Source organism: Manacus candei, unplaced genomic scaffold, assembly GCF_025592945.1.
Source record: "Manacus candei isolate 608988 ecotype Guabito, Panama unplaced genomic scaffold, ASM2559294v1 h1tg000097l, whole genome shotgun sequence".
NCBI lineage: Eukaryota > Metazoa > Chordata > Aves > Passeriformes > Pipridae > Manacus > Manacus candei.
This window is the reverse complement of record NW_026138145.1, coordinates 444,546-459,630: the sequence shown is the minus strand read 5'-3', so window position 1 is coordinate 459,630 and position 15,085 is coordinate 444,546. Positions and strand designations below refer to the sequence as shown.

The 15,085-nt window shown below is 39.8% G+C and overlaps 2 protein-coding genes across 4 annotated transcripts in view; both read left to right on the top strand.

Annotated features, from left to right (window-relative positions):
• Nucleotides 1-15,085, top strand: part of DLGAP5 (DLG associated protein 5) — a 228,731-nt gene that overhangs the window by 76,915 nt on the left and 136,731 nt on the right. The gene's annotated exons all lie outside the window — the stretch shown is intronic.
• Nucleotides 1-15,085, top strand: part of WDHD1 (WD repeat and HMG-box DNA binding protein 1) — a 29,063-nt gene that overhangs the window by 844 nt on the left and 13,134 nt on the right. For 2 of the 3 annotated variants that reach the window (XM_051768787.1, XM_051768785.1), the window contains exons 2-13: nt 826-922; nt 2,950-3,061; nt 5,034-5,185; nt 7,145-7,256; nt 7,780-7,830; nt 9,001-9,096; nt 10,494-10,586; nt 11,490-11,596; nt 12,575-12,710; nt 12,874-13,063; nt 13,242-13,432; nt 14,060-14,244. In XM_051768787.1, the coding sequence (XP_051624747.1) occupies nt 846-922; nt 2,950-3,061; nt 5,034-5,185; nt 7,145-7,256; nt 7,780-7,830; nt 9,001-9,096; nt 10,494-10,586; nt 11,490-11,596; nt 12,575-12,710; nt 12,874-13,063; nt 13,242-13,432; nt 14,060-14,244 (1,502 nt within the window). In that variant the 5' untranslated portion in view covers nt 826-845. Of the gene's footprint in view, nt 1-26; nt 69-825; nt 923-2,949; nt 3,062-5,033; nt 5,186-7,144; nt 7,257-7,779; nt 7,831-9,000; nt 9,097-10,493; nt 10,587-11,489; nt 11,597-12,574; nt 12,711-12,873; nt 13,064-13,241; nt 13,433-14,059; nt 14,245-15,085 lie in introns of those variants that run through there. The other variant, XM_051768786.1, reaches the window with a different exon arrangement.

The window sequence follows — 15,085 nt, the reverse complement described above, 5'->3', positions numbered from 1 at the left end:
CGCGGCGGGCGGGGCGGCGGCGGCGGGCGCGGGAAGGCTCGAACGGGCGGCGGGGCCGGCGGGGAGCGGTGAGGGGGGAGATGGGGAAGAAGGGGAGGGCACGGTCGTGTTTGGACCCTGTTCGGGGTGGGGGGAGCCGGGCGGGACGAAGGGCCCTGCTGGGGTCTGGCGGGCGGCTCGGCCCGGCCCGGGCTGGCCGAGGGACAGGCCCCGGCACCACACGGGCCTCCGGGCCTCGGCAGCCTCGGTATTCCTATCGCATTCCCTCGGTATTCCTATCCCCGCAATGTCCCTATTTCCTGGGTGCCCCCATGCTCTCGGTGTCCCCATCCCCTGTGTTGTCCCCATTCCCTCGGTGCCCCTAGTTCCCTCGGTGCTCCCATCCCCTCAGTGCCCCCATCCCCACAATGTCCCCATTCTCTCGGTGCCCCCAGTTCCCTCGGTGCCCCCATCCCCTCGGTGCCCCCATCCCCTCGGTGCCCCCATCCCCTCGGTGCCCCCATCCCCTCGGTGCCCCCATCCCCTCGGTGCCCCCATCCCCTCGGTGCCCCCATCCCCACAATGTCCCCATTCTCTCGGTGCCCCTATCCCCCCAATGTCCCCATCCCCCCTGGCGCACCCATTCCCTCGGTGCCCCCATCCCTGCAACGTCCCCATTCCCCCAATGTCCCCATCCCCGCAATGTCCCCATCCCGTCGGTGCCCCCATCCCCGCTGTGTGGGTGTCCCAGCAGCTCTCACCTGGCCCCACCGGCTGAGGCTCTTCCCGAAGCGTTTCCTTCTAACTGATGTTATTTCTCCTCTTTTTTTCCCCCCCTCTCCACAGACACACAGGTGGGAGCGAAGATGCCCTCGGCTCGGAAGCCGATGCGGTACGGGCACAGCGAGGGACACACCGAGGTCTGCTTCGATGACACCGGGAGGTAACAGCCCCTTTCCTGGAGACTGGGGGAGGGATGGGCTTGTTCCTGTCTAATGATTGCGCAGGAGCTGGGGGTTAGGAAAAATTTCGTCGCTGAAAGGGTGGTCAGGCATTGGAAAAGGCTGCCCAGGGCAGTGGTGGAGTCCCCATCCCTGGAGGGATTTAAAAGCCGTGTGGATGTGCCACTTGGGGACACGGGTCAGTGGTGGGCTTGGCAGTGCTGGGGGAACAGTTGAACTCCATGATCTTAGAGGGATTTTTCCAACCTTAGTGATTCCATGAGGTTCTGTCCCAGCCACTGCTGCTGGGATGGATTTATGGCCTGGTGTGGTCCAGGAAATCCTTTGTGTTTTGCCTGTGCTGAGAACTGCCTGTGTGGCATATTTTGGTGCTCTGAGTTTAGAAGTGATTCATTTATAACTTAAATGTAAGCATATATATACACACATATCTATCTCATATGTATTTATAGTGTGTATCATATATATATAAATATTCTATATGCACATTCTGTGTGAGTGACTTCATTGAATCTAGCAGAAATCAGTGTAGTGTGGGAGCAAATATGTTTATGTATACACTAAGAAATTAAAAATATAGTTGAAGGAATCCAACATTGGGCTTTGTTATCTTTTCTTTTTATTCATGTGCTAGATCTCGAATGTATAAACATAAACTAAGTATTTACTGTTACCTTTATACTGATGAAAAGACAAACCAAAAAACCAAGCCCTCTCGAAATTAACTCAAGGGATAAGTTTTATATATTGAGTACAGTTTAAATCCATATTATTTTATTCCTTTCTTTAGTTCATTAACTTAGATGACTACTGTTAAGATTTAGTCTAGTAAAAACAATCCCTTGAAACCACAAAAAGCCTCATTTGCCACTAAAACCAAATGTTTAAGAAAGGATGCAGACATCTCTCCCAAATCTCACTGGACTACTGCTGCTGGTGTCTGCTGTATAGACCTTACAGAACTAAGGAGCAACATCAGAGCTTCACCAGTGGCTCTGTAACATTTTGCTGTTTAATTAGAGTTTTTGGGGATTGCAAAGAACATTAAAAAAAAGAGAATGCAGGATTTGATTATAGATTCACTATGCCTTTAATTAAAAATCCCATGCAAACTTCTGATATTTTCTCTGTGATTTCAGATTATTTTTTTCTACCCCAAAATTGTGGAAGTTGACTCCAGCAAACTTTAATTCTGTATTAATTACTTTTTAAGGGCTCAGGAGGCCCAGCCCTACACATTAAGCTTGCAGCTTCAGTTACATTAACACTTTTATTTTTTTCCCTCAGCTTTGTAAGTCAGCTGTAAGGTAAGTTTTCAAAGTCTTAAGAAGAAATTAAATGCCCTTAGGTAGATCAGTGCTAACTAAATCCTTTGAAAAATCCACTCTGTATCCTGGAAAAAAATGGATTGACTTGTGATATCTAAGGATCAGTTCAGATGGGTGCCAGGCCTGGGTGGTTGTCAGACCTTCATGTCTAATTATGGTTATATTACATTAATAATAGCGGGTCTAAAATGTTGTCTTTGTGGAAATTTTAGAAGAAGAGAAGAATTCCAGAAACCTACATCAGTTCTTCACATACTGTGTAGTTAACTTGGCAGTGATAAAGGGAATCTTTAAAACTGTTTTTCAACTACTTGTGATTTTGGGAAGGTGTATGAAAGAGGAAATAAATAAATATTAACATATATATATATTACATTTTAAGAATTATCATTTGAAACTTTATTCAGAACTACTGCCTTAAGTGAAACCTCCTTCTTATAAACATCTTTCTAATATCTCTTTTAACATACCTCTGTTCTATCAGATGTTACTTTTCCCTCCCGTGTTTAATGGGTTACTTAGACATAATAAATGTAGATATTAACTGTATCATGTAATATTTATCTGTTTCAGTTAAAAAAACACTAACACTTCAGTAACAGTTCCCATTTGGGGGTTGAAAGTTGCAGTGGTTGTCCTTTCTGTTCCTCAGTGGTAACAACTCCTGTGTCTTTCCACAGCTGCATTGTAACTTGTGGCAGTGATGGAGATGTTAGGATTTGGGAAAACCTGGATGACGATGATCCCAAGTCCATTAATGTGGGAGAAAAGGCCTACTCATGTGCTCTAAAGGTATGTTTTTTAAAAAATTCCTCACAGCTTTGGATTTTCCAGCTCAGGGATGCTGCTTGTGTGGGTAACATTAAACAAGAACAGTTCTGACAATTCTTTATACCCCATACACAATTGTAGAGGAATTATTTCTTGTACTAAACTCTTGTAATTTTTTTTTTTCTTCCTTTTCCTTCACGTTGTTATACTAATTTCTGGCTTTGATCTCCTCTTGAGAAACAAACCCAGCAGATTAAGCTAATTATGCAGTGAACTTTTTAGGCTGTTTCAGTGTTTTCTCACAATGTGAGTTGCAGGAAGTTTCCCAGCATGAGATGTGATCATCAGGTATTAGGAAAAAAGCCAAGAGGTTGTTTTATGTGGGTCTGTGTTAAGGCTCAAGGAATTATAATCTGTATTAGTCAAAAATTGCTTTCACAAGGTGGGTGTTGGGTAATGTTTTGGTAACACTTTTTTTTTATAATTGGTTGATATTTCACTCTCAAAATTGTCATTTGGCCCAAAGTTGCCTCTGACCCACCATCCCCAAAGTGAGAAGAGAATTTATATAATAGAAAATAATTATTTTTACTCTGCACGCTCATGTATTTAGCTTGAGAATTCTCACAGTATTTCCTTCATGTCCAATTATGGTTATATTACATTAATAATAACAGGTCTAAAATGTTGTCTTTGTGGAAATCTTAGAAGAAGAGAAGAATTCCAGAAGCCTACATCAGTTCTTCACACACTGTGTAGTTAACTTGGCAGTGATAAAGGGAATCTTTAAAACTGGTTTTCAATTACTTGTGATTTTGGGAAGGTGTATGAAAGAGGAAATAAATAAATATTAACATATATATATTACATTTTAAGAATTATCATTTGAAACTTTATTCAGAACTACTGCCTTAAGTGAAACTTCCTTCTTATAAACATCTTTCTAATATCTCTTTTAACATACCTCATGTGTCTGTTCCTCAATACTTGTATAATCTATTTTCATCACTGATTTTTAGGGTGATTTGCTGTTGATTTTCATCTCATTATTTATTCTTTCACAAAACAACTTGATTGTGTTCTCTCAGCAAATCAGTGGCAGAGCCAGAAATTGCTAAAACTACTAAAGAATAGAAGAGGAAAAATCCTGGGTTTAATATTAGTGGGAAAATCTGAAAAAAAAGTGCTTTTAGTTTTGAGGGATTTTTTATTTTTAAACAGTGAGAGGCTTAAGCATCAGGAAATCTTATTTCAAAAGTTAGTCTCATTAATTAAATGTCATGAGGGACTGATCTGAGATGTTGATGTAATCTAGGTAATAAATCTCAGCTCTTCTTTAATTGGGTTATTCACTACTGACCGCTGCTTTCTTTACCTTCAGCACTTTTGCTACGACTTTTGGCAGCTTAAAAGAACCCCAAACAACCACAAAGCAGCCTCCCCCCTCAACATACACACAAAAAAAAGGAAATAAGGCATTCCTTTATATATATTTCAAAATTTTACTGCTATGTACAGCTGAGGAATAATATTGCCACTTGAAGAAGAGATATTATTTTCCAAGTATGGGATAATTATTTCTTTTGTGTTGCATTTCTTTGGATCTGGATTCATTTTTAGTAAAGACCTGCCTTCTGTTTTCAGCAAAGAGCTGAGCTGTAGTTCATGAACTTCTCATCTTTCCCTGGTGGCATTTGACTGAGAATTCCAGTGCAAGGGTGCCCTCTCCTGATGCTGCAGCATATGAATCTAAATAGGATTTGATAAAGTACTTTAAATTGATAAAGTACTAAAACTACTGTGCTTTTTAGGGAAAGAATCAAAGTTAGAGTGTTTTCCCTACTCTTCTTACTGTCAGACCCTTTTGGAACTAATAAAGTTAATTTGCCCAAATATTTGGAGCATCAGAGTAACTTTTATTTTATTTTTTTTTTTTTGCTCCATGGGCATAAATATGCTTTTAATAAAATTCTGTGATGAATTTCGTTTTCAGAATGGAAGACTGGTCACAGCAGTCTCGAACAACACTGTTCAGATGCACACATTTCCTGAGGGAGCCCCCGATGGAATCTTGACTCGTTTCACCATGCACGCCAACCACGTCACCTTCAGCAGTGGTGGCACCAAAATTGCTGCAGGATCCAGGTAATCTGTGCAAGGAAAAGCATTATTGCTGCTGTCCAAAATCTGCCAGCTTCCTCAGATGCTGATTTTTAGCAACGAGATCATAAAGGCCTCAGAGGTTTATGGATTAAAACTATTGGAAAATGCCTTTTGTGAGCGGAGGGGAAGAAAGGAATTTAAAGGAGTTCAGGAAACAATGCTCTGAGAGATACTTGATCCACCAAATAGTTTTAAATAGAAATCTGGTGTGAAATAATTCTTTTTGCTTTGGTAGGCTTGAGTGTTTTTGGCTCTGAGGCTGAGGTGTAAGTGTTCACCCATATGGATCTCGTTGCAGCATCGAGGATTTTGTCACTGTGAGCTGAGGATGAGGATAAATGTCCTGACTGCTCAGGATCACGGTGCTGCAGCTGAATGTACACGTGTAAAAGTTAGATGGGTTCTGATTTGTGTGAGAGCTTTGAGTCATTCTGTGGCATAAATATCACCAATCTGCCATTTGATAACAGATGACAGATGAAAGACTTGCCTGAGGGGAATTTAATGTGTGGTTTAGTTCTTTTCTTAGGGCAGCACATTGGCTTTTATATAATATACTCTAGTCCTTTAACAGAGATGGCAAAGTAGCCACTAAGCAATGGGTTTTATTGCTTTTTTGTTCCATGTGTTTAAGGCTCAGGTGATTCTCAGTTGGATGTGGTGAACTCTTTGGGCATCTCAGGCTGTCTGCTTGCCTCTTTTCTGGAATTTGTCCTCCAGGAGATGGCAGAGCGTTGTGTCTGCTCCCTGGCTGCTCTAAGTGTGGATTGAACCAGAAAGCAGTTTGGATGAATATGCTGGACTGCAAACTCTGGCAGCTGTGGAACAGACACACCAGCTCCACCAAAACTGGGAGGCTGGGCAGCTGTGGGCAGCAACAACCCTGATCTCCAAATCTGGCAGGGATCATGGGTTTGGGCCCTTTGCCAGTGCTTGTTTCTGAGGGAACAGCTCTGCCCCAGGATCTCACTTTGATTAGGGAGATTAGGCAGACAGCAAACTCTCTGCTGGTTCTAAAACTTTTCCAAAACCCCAGGATTTCTGCAGCCTGGCCAAGGCTCTCACATTTGTAGGAAAAATAGCTCATAAGACTGTAAGGCCACCCCTCAGTGAGGCCTTCTGTGACATACTGAAGGAGAAGGTAACAGCCATGAAGTGAAGGAGTGCAACTAAGAAGAATTGCTTCTGGTTGTCCCAAATTTCTCCATTTTTTAACATGAAGTCTGCAGACTTCAGTTTTATACAAGTTTAACATCCAACTGGCTGCCAAAGTTCACATGAAGTATTTGAAAAGAGTTAAAAGTAATGGTTCACTCTTTAGAATTAGGTCCTAAAATGAAATTTCTCTTTGGGGGTGTTGCAATGAAGTAGGAGAGGGAGTGGTACTGGAAGTTTGTTGCAGGAGCTCTTTGCCCTAGGAGTTAGGATTGGTATTTTGATTTAATTGCTATAATTTTGGAGGAGGGAATAAAGCTATAGAATTCCAGTGAATGGTCTTAAAAATCCTGTTAAAATGTCACAAAATAAACTCCTTGCTTTATCTGTTTTTTAAAAGCCACGTGAGCTAATAATTATGCTAAGGAATATTGGTCCCATTCAGCAGATAGTTCTTGTTAAGTCATCAGTGGTATCTAAGCAGAGGTTTTCATGAGGTCATGTAGAATATTATGTTAAACAGGTATGTGGTCTGTGTGTGCATATTATTCTTCAGAGAACAACCATATTTTATGAACTTTGACATGAACAAAAATGATTTTCTGATAAAAATAGTCTGACTGTACTCCTAGTGTTTTAAACCTCAAGATTCTCATTTTCCATTACGTCATACAGTGTTGAGAGCTGTAACTTCCCCAAAAGATATTTAGTACCCAGTTTTTATTGCCATAAACACATAGTTTGTCACTGTTAATATTTTTATGTCTGTGTCATTGGGATGTACAGTGACTTTATGATCAAAGTTGTGGAGGTGACTGACAGCAGCAAGCAGAAAACATTCAGAGGACACGAGGCTCCTGTTTTAAGCCTGTCTTTTGACCCCAAGGATGTTTACCTGGTAAAAAAGACTTTCTTGTTTACTTTCTACTTTGAATCTTATTTTTTCCTAGGGGGGAAAAAAAGAACTAAAAATGTAGTTTTTACCAAAAACCAAGCAGTGACTGGGCACATGAGACAACTTAATTTTGGCTGCTGATGGAGTGTGTCCCAACTTGTTCTCCCAGGAGAACTCAGTTCTGTGTCTTGTTCTTTTGGAATCTGATGCTGATCTGAGTTTAGAGGAGAAAAGATGGCTCACTAAAGAAATTCAGTATTAGTTTTGAGCCTCTTTTGCAAATAAGCAGCTCATTTGAAGTACAAGGGTTTGCAATTATAGTGGCTTGGAGTTGAGCACAATTATCAAGATGACAGTATTAGGAAGTTTTAAATCCTAAAATGGTTTAAACAGGGAGGCTTTCTTCTTAAAACTGCCTGTGTGTCATGTGTCTATTCTGCATTGTTTTTGGGGATTTTTCCATTTTGTAGCATTAATTTCCCTATGTCTTTAATTATTAATTTGTTTACAAAATTCTCTTGCCCAGGCATCGGCGAGCTGTGATGGCTCTGTCAGAGTCTGGAAAATTGAAGATCAGGTAAAAGGCCTTCCTTTCCATGCTAAGTGTTCCCTAAGAAATCCAGGATTTCACAGACAGCAAGGAGAGCTGGACTGAGATAACCCTCCTGGAACAGGATTTTCTTTTGGGGGAAGAATTCTAACTACACTTTGCAGTATACTTTTATGTACTTCTGGGAGAAATTCCAAAGCCTGATTATGAAATGTTGCCTGGGTAGCTGTGGATTGTTCTTCCTGTCTGTGAAATCCCTGGTGTCTTCTGTTCATCTTTCCTAATTGGCCAACATTGGGTATTTTGTCCTTGGCACATTCAAAAATAGCACTGCTGTGTGAAGATGGGAATTGACATCAGATTCCTCATTTTGAGATTTCAGCTCCTTGCCTTCAGGATTAAGGAAGAATTTTTATTATAGTAAAAACAATTTATTAACTGTAATAGACAGATTCAGCCTCTGCTCTTGGAACTCTAAGGAACTTGAAAAGACAGTTTCAGGTGAAGGCTTTAATAAGAGAATTCTGCATATGGATATGGGATTAATTTTGCTAAATGCTGTTGACTGGAATAAGAATCCCTGTGGAATTATTCCTGTAAGTACAGTTGAAAATATACCCCTCCACACTTGTGGATTGCTATTTTTTAAAGAAAAAAGCATAATTCTGGTGTGAAGTCTCCTGTTCCAGACTGAGATTCTCCTTTTGGGGAAATTACAGTGACAGTGTTCTAGGATTGTGGCAGTTTGATGGGTGAATCTGTGCTGTGATTTGAGATTACAGCCATTCATTCTTTATAGTTTTATATATCTTTATACTGCTGTGGCCACATTCAGGCCACCTTGCTGCACTTGATAGAGGTTTGACAGATGCTTTTTGGCCACATTTCTCTGTAACTTTAAAATAGATGAGCTCGTTTGTTCTGTACTTGATTAAAAATACATGTTCTGTGATTTTATTTCTGTTACAAGTAGTTTTATTGTCATTAAAATAGTTTCAGGACTACATTGACAAAGTATTTTTAAGGCAGTATGTACCACTGTATTTGAATGAAAGAGATTACTTCAGTCCCAAAAATTATGTGGTTTTCTTTTTCCTTTTGCTTTCTCACACACTTTTAAGAATTTGTACAATACAGTAAATTTTCGCTGAGCTTGAAAGCTTTTTTTTCTTTTTCTATTTAATATTTTGTTTTCAGACATGCACAACAAGCTGGCAGCTGCTGCAGAAGTGTAATGATGTGATAAATGCTAAATCAATCTGCAGGCTTGGCTGGCAACCTGGCACTGGCAAGGTGAGTGACAGTTTCATCACATCTTAATCCTTCTCTCTCTGACTCCAACAGCAGAATTCAGTCTGGGCAAGCCCAAATTGCACCTCCTGGGAGCAGGGAAAATATTTGGGGTGAAGTTCCCTTTTGGGACAAATGAAAAGCTGGGAATGGTTCCTGGTTTAAGCTCCAGACTGTGTTTGGCTCTAGTCCAGCTGTCAGCCCAAAGCAGCGTTAAACAGTCGCGTTGTGCTGAATAGGAAGGAACATTGTACATGAGGGAAGTAATCAAATTGCTCACAACAGACCATCAAAGGAGTTCAGGCTTTCTCTGCTTTAAGTAAACTTTGCCCTACCAGTGGTTTTGCTCTGGAAGTATTTCCTTAGCAAGTTGTTCCCTTTCTTTTTACTTAAAGAACAAAGTTGAAGGAGGTTGGAGGGGTCGGGCTCTTCTCCCAAGTAACAAGTGTCAGGACAGGGCTCAAGTTGTGCCAGGGGAGGTTTAGATTGAATATTAGGAAAAATTTCTTTATGGGAAGGGCTGACCAGCCCTGGCACAGCTGCCCAGGGCAGTGGTGGAGTCTCCATCCCTGGAGGGATTTAAAAACCATGTGGATGTGGCACTTGGGGACATGGGTTAGTGGTGAAGATGGCAGTGTTAGGTTAATGGTTAGACTTGATCTCAGAGGACTTTTCCAACCTAAATGATTCCATGATTCTTCAAAACAGCTGGCTGCTATGATAGTGTTACATATAAATTTTCTGTGGAAGTGCAAATGTCACCTGCAGTAAAAATAGTTTCCATAAAAACAAATATTTCCAGATTTTAGCCCAATTCTTCACACAGACATGTATACGAAATATAAGAAATTGTCTTGCTTCTCTTAGGAAGCAAATTGCTAGAATCCTAACAAAAATACATCCTAAAGAAATAAACAGCCAGTAACATTTACGTAGTTCTGTGAAAGATGGAACAAGCTGTTTCAGGAATCAGCTATTCAAATAAGATTTATTGAGAAATTGTAACCTGATCAAAAGGAGTTAGGGGAGGGAGGGAGGGGAAAGAATAATGTAATCCTTGTGCTCAGAGCACTGAAAACTATATATGTGTGTGTGTGTGTCAGCTGCTTGATAAATGAGAACTTCTAACCTTATGGTACGGTTTTCTGCCAGAAGGAAATGAAGATTAAAGTAAAAACAGACATGTTTTGCTCTGTTACATGTGGAAAGCATTAAAGAACCTTGTAATTTAAATTACTTCAGCTTTCTCTCTCAGTTGGCATCGCTAGGATTTTAGAGAGCTGCTAAATACTGAGACAGTCACATCTGTGAGGCTTCTGAATGAAGGAGCTGTGCTGTTTGAATGTTCTCTTTGACAGGTAATTTGTTCTGAATTGTCTCATATTTTTTCCTTTGAGCAGTTGCTGGCAGTTCCTGTGGATAAAGTTGTTAAACTATACAGAAGAGAAACCTGGGATAGTCAATTGGATCTATCAGATACCTCCATCACACTGGTGGGTACACGAACCAGGTGCTTGTTAAATAATCTGTAATTTAAATGTTATTCTGCTGGAAATTATCTTCTGGACAGTATCTTCCCACTTCTCTTGGTGATGATTATTCACCTTTTCTATTTAATTACTGATCCTGTTGCTTTCTGTTGGAAATCAGGGCAGAAATACTAACTGATGTCAAACATCTTTATGTGGCTCTGGTTTCCCCTCTTTCACTTACAGTAACCCACTGGATCTCTAAAGTCTCCTGGTGAGTCACCAACTGCAGCTGAAGAACATCTGTTTTCACCAGTTGCTCTAAATACAGAGCTTTTTAGGGAAAATGTGAAGGGCATTATTTCTATACAGAACAGAGATATCAGTTTTTCACTTTATGTTTTATTAAGCTGAAATTTAGTAGCCCTAACTGTCCCATCCTCTTTGTTTTGGGCTCATTGTGTACTTGGAAATCTTTGGGTTAAAGAGAATCACCTTCCTAGCGTTATTAAGATACAGAACACACATTTTAATGGATTTAAATTTGTAGAACTTAATAAAGTTCAAAATAAATAAAGCTACATTTAGTGCTGAGTTTGCAAAGTACACTCTGCTTCTGTCTATGTGTTTAGAATTGGGTTTAGTTCAACCTCATGGTTTATGACAGAAGATAGATAATCTAAACCAAAAATAGGTGTGCTATCTTTAAAGAATGTTTTTTTTTTTAAAGACACCATCTTTATAATAATTTTTAAAGAAAGGGAACTACCTAAACCCTGTAGTGGGGGCTGGATATGACCTGGTAAAGCTGATTATTATGAATTTTTTTTTATTCCAGAATATCTGTCTGTTTTAAGCTCCAAAAGAGGAATGCTGTGCATGCACTGGTAATTTTTTGTTGTTATTTGTTTTGTTTTTTTTCCTTAGCCCCTGAATGTTGTGGCCTGGTCTCCTTGTGGGCAGTACCTGGCAGCTGGAAGTGTGGATGGGAGCATAGTGGTGTGGAATGTGGAAACCCAGGAGTGCATAGACAGGTATTCAGTGTTGTTCCATAAATCCCCAAGCATATCTTTTTTTTTCCTGAAAAAGAATTCTGTTGTCTTTCCTGTAAAACCTTTTTGTGCAAAGATAGAACTCTGCCTCTTGAAAAATCATAATAATATTTAGAGGATAGGCAGCTTAGGGAAGGGACATCAGTGTGGATTTTGTTGAAATTCCATAGTCTAGTTTTCTGTGTGCAAATATCTTTTGTTACTTTTTAATCTAATAGCTGATTAAAGGATAGTTTTGATGGAAACAAAAATTTCCTCCCATCACAAAGCCCAAGATCATTGGCAGTAAGATGTGTTTTCCAAAGGGAGAGGGAAATGCAGGTAAGTCAGTCAACCACCCTCACCTGTAGGCAAAAAAAGACAGACTGGTGAATTGCACTTTTTCTTGGTTAGTTAAAGCATCTCTCTTTAAAAAAAAAAAAAAGAAAAAAAAATTAAGATTATTATTAAATGAGGTAGAGAAGACGAAAAGAGATGATTTATCTGCCTGAGTATTTTGGGTACTGCAGTGCCTCTGTTAAGAATTAAAGACAGATTATGTAAATAATTAATGGGTTTATTTTTTGTGAGGATAAAGGGTGGAAAAGATAGAGGATTAACTCATCAGTTTGGTGCAAGAGAAACTACTAATGTTCTTTTAACTAGATGTTTCTGGAATATGGGACTGCTGGGGAATTTGTCCTTTCTACATATATCAGGAAGCTGTTGTTTCAAGAATATGATTCTGTTTGATTTTTTTTTTAAAGCTTAATTGATTTCATTCATAGAAAAGGAAGACTTTCTCTGTTTTTTTGTAGAAGCTATTTATTCTAAAGGTGACCTGTTAATTATTTTGTTGTGTGTAACATCACTTTCTTGTGCTACTAAATGTTACCGCTTTTTACAATAACTCTCAGGGTGGGGCGGGGGTTCTGCCCTGAGGAGCTTACCAAAAATCCATTATTTTTGTATTCTTTTTAGGATGAAGCATGAGAAAAATTACTCAATTTGTGGACTGGCATGGCACCCTAAATATAAGCAAGTTGCTTACACAGACACTGAAGGAAATCTGGGGCTGCTGGAAAATGTTGGCGTTGTGGAGAAGCCAAAGGACAAGGTGCTCAGCGCCAATTATTTCCTAAATTAACACCCATTATTTAGGTTATAGGTTACACTGAACATTCTGCTTTGTGTGCTGCAAGTTCCCTCTTGTGTGTTAATTAATTTCCTGAGTCCCATGTCCAAAGGGAGTGGTGTGGTGATTGTTGGTCTGGGTTTAGGTTGCCAGTGCAGTGGCCAAGGACTACAACGATCTCTTTGATGGAGACGACGACGACTATTTAAATGGAGATATGGTTGAACCTCAGTCCTCCCCAAACCCTGCAGCTGATGAAGATGATGATGGTGACCTTATGCTAACTTCAGGCCGTCCAAGAAGGGCAATAATTGATGAGGATGATAACTCACTAGGTACGGAATGAACTAATTTCCATTTATTGCTTTTATTGGGATGATCTTTAGCATCCTCCACTCAGATACACTCTGATTTATTTTTCCAGATGAATCTTGACTGTCTGAAGTTTTTTCATCTAAATTCTGTCATAATACTGTGTGTAAAATGTAATTTATTTTTTTTTTTTACTTACAGATATTGGGTTGATAAAAGCTAGCTCCAGCCTTCTTGAAAAGGAGGAAGATGGTGATGATCAGACTGGTGGCTTTTCAGCTTTGCCACCATCATCTACACAGCAGCATTTCTATGATGGACCAATGCCAACCCCCAAGCAAAGGCCTTTCCAGTCTGGCTCCACTCCTGCACATCTCATGCATCGATTCATGGTAAATCTATGTGGTTATGTGGACTTAGGTGCTTTCTTTACATTGAATAATGCCCAGTTCTTATTGTGTTTTAATCTAATCTTACCCAAGATTTTTTTTTTTTTTTAATACTTCACAGTGTGAAGCTAAATAATGAAAAGTGGCTTTGTGTTAATGCAAAGACTCCATAACGTTTTGGTTTACATTTCAGTTGTTTTAGAAATAAATACAGAATCACAGAGTCAATTAGGCTGGAGAAGAAAGACCTCTGAGGTTGAGTCCAAAAGCAAACTATCCACTTTGTGCTCATGTTACTGAATTCTAGCAGATCTGTTTTAAAATTCTTTTTTTAGTCAGAATTGTGGGTATTTTTGTGCTGTCAAGACTTGCCTGTTAATCATCCACTGTTTCTTTCTAACTGCAAATTCTTCGCACTTAATTTTGCAAGGAAGAGGGATGGCTAAGCCACGAGGATGAAACCAATTTCTGCCTAATTCAGCCATTTTAGGAACCACGAGTCCTGATTACACAAGTCTTCAGTCTTCCTCCAGCCTCCTACCCACTCTTGTTTCAGACAACAAAGTCAGAGCAGGCTGATTTAGGCCAGTGTGCTTGATTTGATGGGAGTTTTTTGGTTCTTTCTCCTAGGTGTGGAATTCAGTTGGCATCATCCGCTGCTACAACGATGAGCAGGACAATGCCATAGATGTAGAATTCCACGACACCTCTGTGCATCATGCAACACACCTGCCCAACTCCCTGAACCACACCATGGCTGACCTCTCTGCTGAAGCTATTTTGCTGGCCTGTGAGGGTACAGAGGAACTTGCAAGGTAATTCATGGCCTTGCTCTGCAAAACCCATGATATGGAGCCACGTTTCTCTTGTTTCAAATATTTTGGCTTTTATTTTTCAGCTTCTATCACTTTTTTTTTAAGCTTTTTGGCTTTTGATCATGCTTTTCTTTTTTTTTAAATTTTTTTTATGGGACCACTTTAGAGGAGGACTTTCACATCCACCTACTTGGAGACTTCGAGAGAATTGAAAAATGTAATTTGTTTCCTGACGGTTTCTTTTAAATCCCTTTTCCAAATATAAATATACTGGAAACTTCACGCATTGCAGGCTCAAAGGGAATTGTAAACATGAACAATAGTTTTTCAGTCTGCTCAGATCAAAGATCAGTCATAAGGGTTCAGCTGTTTCTTTTCACACTGTTGCCAAGGAGACATGTTCGGAGATACCCAAGGAATTATAAGTGTGAAGAACACAAGTTTATGGAAACCATAGAAAGATTTAAGCAGCTGGGCCATCTTGACTCTGTTCTTACATTTAAGAGCAATAGCAACAATATTGTATTGCTGATTTCTGGGGAAACATCTTGAAGAAAGAACTTTCTTCTTACTTTCACACATACAACATTGTGATAAGTTGAAAGGCACTCTTTACTTTTTAAAATACTGGTTTTTTGTTGGTTGTCTGACTTTGAAAGTGTAATTTTTTTCCTCAGTGAAAATGGGAAATCTCTTAAAAGCCACAGTGTCTGTGGATTGGTCACAGGCAGTTTTCAATTATTAAGGTGGCAGAACTGAAGTTTTTAATTTTTTCTTCCTTTTTGAGAGGCAGCATGGTATGACAGACTCGGAATGAGGACTGATATTCAGAGGTGCCAAG